Raw genomic sequence first — 6,249 nt, 5'->3', positions numbered from 1 at the left:
GGGGCGGGGGAGGCCGCCCCTTTCTCCCCTCACCGCCTCCCACGCGCGCACCTGCGCAGGCGCGCGGGCACGAGGCGCGCCCCCGCCCCTCGCTCCCTCGCTCGCGCCCAGGCGCACACGCACACGCCCTGCGCGCGCGCGCGCGGGGGGCGCGCACCTGCGCTGCGCCCTCGGCCGCCCCCCCCCGCCCCCCCGCCCCGCGCGCGCGGCGCCGGCCCCGCTGGCGCCTGGAAGGGACCGCGGCGACCCCTCCGTGCCTCCTCCTCCTCCTTCCTCCGTCCATCCTTCCTTGCTCCGAGCCGCCGGGGGACAGCCCAGGTGATCCGCCGCTGGGGGTGCGTGGGGATGTGTGTGTGTCTGTGTGTGTGGTGTCCGCGTCGAGTTTGTAAGTTCTCCGAGGACATCGCCCCGCTCTCCCCACAGCCCGGGCGGGGTTTCCTCACTGGGGGTCGGTGAAGGATATTCCGCCTCCCCTCGTCCTGCCCAGCCCGTCCTCTCCCTCCGTGCCCGATGCAAGCCCGTGCTGGCCGCAGGATAGCGGGGTTCACGCCGCCCCCACCCCAAATTGCGGCGCTTGTGCTTGGGCTGCTTCAGGGGCTGCCTCCCGTGCCCTGTGCAGGTTATCCTAAGGATCGCTCAGCCTCCGTGCATCGGGCCCTTGGAGGATAATCTCGGGCAGTTTTAAATACCCTCCCCCCGCCCCCGTTTTTGTTTTTATTTTCTATTGTCCCATTTATGTAACAAGTGCCCGCCCGCACATCAGGCTGGTGTTGCTGTCTAGGGCGTTGCATGCTGCGGGGGGGGTGATGTATCCGGTGCTGTGGCTGAACATTAAAAATGCTGTCTTTCTGTTGGAGAAGACAGGGGTTAAAATGAATGAAGATCTGAAGGTTAATTTGAGCTGGCTGCCTCAGGATCATGTAGAAGCCAGCTCTACAGAGAATGCCTCAGCTGCAGGCTCCTCCCTGGTTCCTGCCGTAGACCCTGAGCCAGAGCTTTTGGTAAACCCCTGGGACATTGTCTTGTGTACTTCAGGGACCCTTATCTCCTGCGAAAATGCCATTGTGGTTCTGATCATTTTCCATAACCCCAGTCTTCGCGCCCCCATGTTCCTACTGATAGGCAGCCTGGCCCTGGCAGATCTCTTAGCAGGCATTGGATTGATCATCAATTTTGTTTTTGCCTACCTTCTGCAGTCAGAAGCTACGAAACTGGTTACGATTGGACTGATTGTTGCCTCTTTCTCAGCATCTGTTGGCAGCTTGCTGGCTATCACTGTTGATCGTTACCTCTCCCTGTATTATGCTCTGACTTACAATTCAGAGAGGACTGTCACTTTTACCTATGTCATGCTTATATTGCTCTGGGGAGCGTCTATCTGTATTGGACTGCTGCCTGTAATGGGCTGGAACTGCCTCAGAGATGAATCCACCTGCAGTGTTATCAGACCACTCACTAAAAATAATGCAGCTGTCCTTTCGGTCTCTTTCTTGCTTATGTTTGCCCTCATGCTGCAGCTCTACATCCAGATCTGTAAAATCGTGATGCGCCATGCCCATCAGATTGCCTTGCAACACCATTTCCTGGCCACTTCCCACTATGTGACCACCCGAAAAGGAGTGTCTACTTTGGCCATTATTTTGGGGACTTTTGCTGCTTGCTGGATGCCTTTTACGCTCTATTCTTTAATAGCAGATTACACCTATCCTTCTATATACACCTATGCCACCCTCCTGCCAGCTACCTACAATTCCATCATCAACCCTGTAATATATGCTTTTAGAAACCAGGAGATACAGAAAGCACTTTGGCTCGTCTGTTGTGGCTGTATTCCTTCTAACCTGTCTCAGAGGGCAAGATCACCCAGTGATGTCTGATTGGCAGCCACGAGGACGCTCCTTAACATGTTACTTTCCAGACATCTTGTCTTTGGTTTAGATGCATTCTTTAAATGGTGTGTGATGGGTTCACATAAAAACCGCAGGATGGACTGACCTTTTTGTAAAGAGAAAACCCCAGCGACCGAAATCAATCGGGTGGTTTAAGGAAGATTTCCAAAATCAAAATAATCAGTGTTCTTAAGATATATGTAATGTTGCTCAGGGTCTTTTTGTCATATTACCCAGACTTTACCATGTTTGCCATGATTTTACATTAAGTTTTCTAATTAAAATTAGATTGAAACAGCATACTTCTTTAAAATTGTTTCTGTGATTGAGTTTAATCATACTGCATGTTACAATCTGTTGTGAGGCTATTTTTTTCTCTTTAAATTTTTTTTAAACCGAAAAAGAACCCCAAACCAAGCCCTGTTACCCCACCTGTATATCATCAGAATACTCTTCAAAATAATGGCCAATTGCATTGATTTATATGGGATTTATTGTAATAATCTCAGTGCAAGAAATTTGCTCTAAGTGAGAAAGTCCTTGTGCAGCTTTTTATTTTACATCTCAGCATTAATTAGGTTGACAGTTGTTTTCAAGAGTTACCTGTTCTCTCATGTTTTCTGGCTGGATGTTAAAGCAAGAGATATGTGTTGCTTTTCTTTTCAAAAGACAGACATATGTTTTCACTTGCATGTGGGACATTGGAGCTATGATGTTGATTTTAAAACTGACGAGGGTGTCTTTGAAATTGATGAAACAATATGGCCTCTTTCGGCTATGCATTTGTAATAGATTGAAAACTAGCTTTCTCAGACAAGTTTATCTTTGCAGAGGAGTATAAGAAATGTTTCATAAAACAACCCACTGATTGCTTGCAGCACATATTTAGCACTACATGAAGTGGTTCCCTTATGTTTGTTATCAATACTATTGCCATTTGTTTTCACTGTTCTCCTATGAAATTTTAAATACCGACATTTGTAAATTCTCAAAGCGTATCTGGTTCATAATTATATGCAACCAGAACTACATTTCAGCTTTTCTGGTCGTTTCATTCTTTGCGCTGTACACATGTCAGTTCACTTCATTATAGGACTACATTATAGTTCTGGTCTAGAAAGCAGAGGTTCCTCTCATGAATGGTTAAATTTCAAGCTGCTTCTAACCTTCCACTGAAGCCACATTAAAATGCACTAGAAATAAAGCATTGTTTTCTGATTTGAAGACTGCTTGACTGTCAGAGACAAAATCTTCCTGGCACTTGTCTTCATGAAACTTATGGTGTACTTCATGTCATGCATGGGAGTTTAGAGTACTGCTTCCATTAGTGCTGATGGGAGCTCAATGTGTTCATGCCTTGGCATCAGCAGGAGGTTATACTCCCTTGAATGTCAAACTCAGCATATTGTATTGTTGCTTCAGTACCTTCCATTAAAAAAAAAAATCTAAAACTCAAGTGTAAAAATAGCAATATTTACAGTTCATGGAAAAAATATACCTGTGTAGTAGAGATAGTAGAGACAACTGCTGCTGGTCTGGATTTTTCCAAATGGAATCTGTCCTTTTCACGTGGACGTTTGGATGACTGTAGCTTTTTGTGGCAAAGTTTCTGTGATGTTAAGAATCATATGCTATACACAAAGCTGAATCTCAAATGTGAGTTGTCTGTAAACAAGGCTCTGTAGAGATTTTTATGAGCAATAATTAATTTTAGTTGCAATGCTGGGTTTAAATTCCATTATTTATTTGGTTCAACCTTCATGATACTTGGTTCTTGCTTTGTAATCTGATTAGTTTAATAATAATTGCATGGCATGACCCAGTAGAGCTGTGCATTTGAAGCTCCCCTGGCTTCCCTGTGATTTACAGATGCTCAGTAAGTTAGGCTATGACCTCTGCTCAGTGTAGGGTATTGGTGTTCTTTATCTACTTATGAATGGTACTGAAACTCTAGTAATTGAATTTTCTTACAAGTTTTTGTATAAGAAATACTCACTTCATAAATTTCCATGCTACATATGTGTGCAGTTCTTCAAGTATACAAACTATTGGGAAATAATGGCAGTAAAAGTCATAAGATGAATAATGTAGAGAGGCTGAATAATGTAGGATGGCACTTTTAAAAGAAAAAACAAGTTCAAGTCATGCAAACTTTGCTCCCCCTACTTTTTCCCTTATTTGTTCTTCTGTATCAAATTGCTAAAAGTATGATGAAGATGAGCAGCTAGAAGTGTGACCAAAATTCAGTCCTGAGGGCAAATGTTGTTTTCTTTATGCAGACTTGTTCTCATCCTCTTGGATCACCTCACAGGCATTAGTGTTTTTCTCTAGGCAACACCTGTGTGGCAGGGAAGCCAGAGAAAAAGAGCACAGAGGGAGATAATGTCATCCCCTCTTCTCATGCTGTTTGACCCCGTGTCCTTGTCCTCTTCCTCACTCCACAGGCTGCTCAATTCCACAGAGGCTCTCCAGTGTGCCGGGGGAGCCGACCTCTTCCTTGTGCCAGAGCAGAGAGATTTGTAATTGGAAGCTTCTCTCCTGAGGAGCAGTGCAAGTCAAACGGAGGAAAGAAGGATTAATTATAGCAATCCCACAAAGCTAGCTCATAGGGATGTGATTTGCCCTTGTTTGAGGAGTTGTGCATGGTTACCTTCCACCACAAACAGATGAGAAACATGATTCTGCCTCCAAAGATACTGCTGTGACCTCCAGTGAGGATTTTGCCTCTTCCAGAAATATGTTCCAAAATTGAGGCTGTGCAGCATAGGCCAGAATATCCTGCTGAAAGGCAGTGACATAGGTTTGCCTGCAGCTGTCAGGGCAAACTTTACCATAGTCTGCAGCACTGGGATGGGTGCTACATAACACACCTCTGAATGAGCTCCGGGAAACAGGGGCAGAGCTGTGCGTGCAAAACTCCCTATGTCACTCACACAGAAGAATTGCTTGACAGCCAGCCACCTTTCAGGCCTTGCAGAGTTACTCAAGTCTCTGCTGTCCCCTCAGGGTGACACTGGAGGCCCCTGTTCTGTATGGTGAGGTGCCACTATCCATCCAAGGTCCTCCTGAAACTGGCAGAAATCCATCAATTTGCAGTTTCTGATATTTTGTTGTCCCATCAAACACCAACAGTGCAAATAGACCAGGGGAGTTAGATTCTGTGTACAGTGAAGCAGCTTTTGTATCTCCATTGTAATGATAAAAGGGTTGGTTTTTTTCTTAATATGCAATTTAGTTTAAAGAATGGAAGTTCATGGGGTTTTTTTAACACACTTGACCCAAAGTTAGTAACAGTTGTATCCTGATGGGAAAAAATTATTGTGGTCAGGTTTTTTTTCACGTGTTCATCCTCAGAGCTTAGGAGAAGATATTTTTAATTGTCTTCTTTTTTTTTTTTTTTTTTAACCATTTCCCCCAAGAGTAGTATTTCAGCAATAAGGAGAAATATGTTGTTAGCACAAGAGCAATAAAATCCTCCATGATGTGGATACTATAAACTGCTGAGTAAACTCAGAGCAATAGAGAGGAAGCAATATATACTTTAGACAAAAAGAAAGTAACTTGCATAAGGACTTTCAGTAAATGTAAGTCTTCCTTTTTTAAGCAGATCCTATCAGACCAATGTGAGACATTATTTCTGGTTGATTTGTTTTATAATCATTGAATTCCTGAATAGAATTACACAGCAATAACATTTTACCTTAATTCTTGAATCCTGAATTTGTGCTATTTGCTGAAAGAATTATGTACTGCATTGGGGAGTTTTATTCTTTTCATTGTTTGGCATTTAGTTGTACAGCATTCTGTGGATGAATTAATAATGTTCAGGATTTCCAGTTATGACTTAATCCCAAGAAAACCCTAATTTGTCGTGCTCATCAGGGTGACTATGATAAATGGTGCTAGCCCGTTCTGAAGACAGCTTGATTATGATACCAGTGAAGAAAACCCCTACCATTACCCAGGCTCTTTGGAAGCAAGCTCTCTATCTTCCTGCCATGGACACTCAGTAACATAAGCAGTTGCATCCATCCTTTAGTGTTCAGGGACCAGCCTTGAGGCATCTTGGAGTCTCTAAAAGTCCTCCATGGACAGCAGTGAACTTTGGCATAGACCAGCACTCATGCTGTCCCCAAAGAGCTATTTTTCTCTTGCCTCAATTTCTTGGGGGTTTTCTAGCTTTTAAAAATAAAATACTTGTGACTTCATTTCTCCAAGGTGAAAAACAACCTGCTGTGTGACTGGAAGTTGGGAAAAAATAGCATTGCTAAAAGTTAAGCCCCTGAAGCATAACTACATACTCATTGCTTTAAAAAAAAAAAAAAAAAGTGATTCTGTAATATTCAGAACAATGCTTTCA

At 43.9% G+C, this 6,249-nt stretch overlaps 1 protein-coding gene across 2 annotated transcripts; it reads left to right on the top strand.

Moving 5' to 3' along the window:
- The first annotated feature begins 203 nt into the window (after positions 1 to 203).
- LOC116992415 (G-protein coupled receptor 12) lies at positions 204 to 4,491 on the top strand. 2 transcript variants are annotated; one of them, XM_033052036.1, is made up of 2 exons: positions 204 to 318; positions 861 to 4,491. In XM_033052036.1, the coding sequence occupies exon 2, from the start codon at positions 873 to 875 to the stop codon at positions 1,875 to 1,877; it is 1,005 nt and encodes a 334-aa protein (XP_032907927.1). In that variant the 5' UTR covers positions 204 to 318; positions 861 to 872; the 3' UTR covers positions 1,878 to 4,491. The 2 variants fall into 2 exon arrangements, with proteins under 2 accessions (XP_032907927.1, XP_032907928.1); XM_033052037.1 differs by having other exon boundaries at positions 204 to 335.
- The last annotated feature ends 1,758 nt before the right edge of the window (positions 4,492 to 6,249 follow it).

The sequence above is a fragment of the Catharus ustulatus genome, chromosome 2, assembly GCF_009819885.2.
Source record: "Catharus ustulatus isolate bCatUst1 chromosome 2, bCatUst1.pri.v2, whole genome shotgun sequence".
In the NCBI taxonomy this organism is placed as follows: domain Eukaryota; kingdom Metazoa; phylum Chordata; class Aves; order Passeriformes; family Turdidae; genus Catharus; species Catharus ustulatus.
The sequence above is the reverse complement of the archived record's forward strand: the minus strand, read 5'-3'. Positions and strand labels throughout refer to the sequence as shown.

Bases quoted from the DNA above. Each gene is read 5' to 3' on its own strand.
- LOC116992415 (XM_033052036.1), top strand. From the start codon at position 873: ATGAATGAAGATCTGAAGGTTAATTTGAGCTGGCTGCCTCAGGATCAT.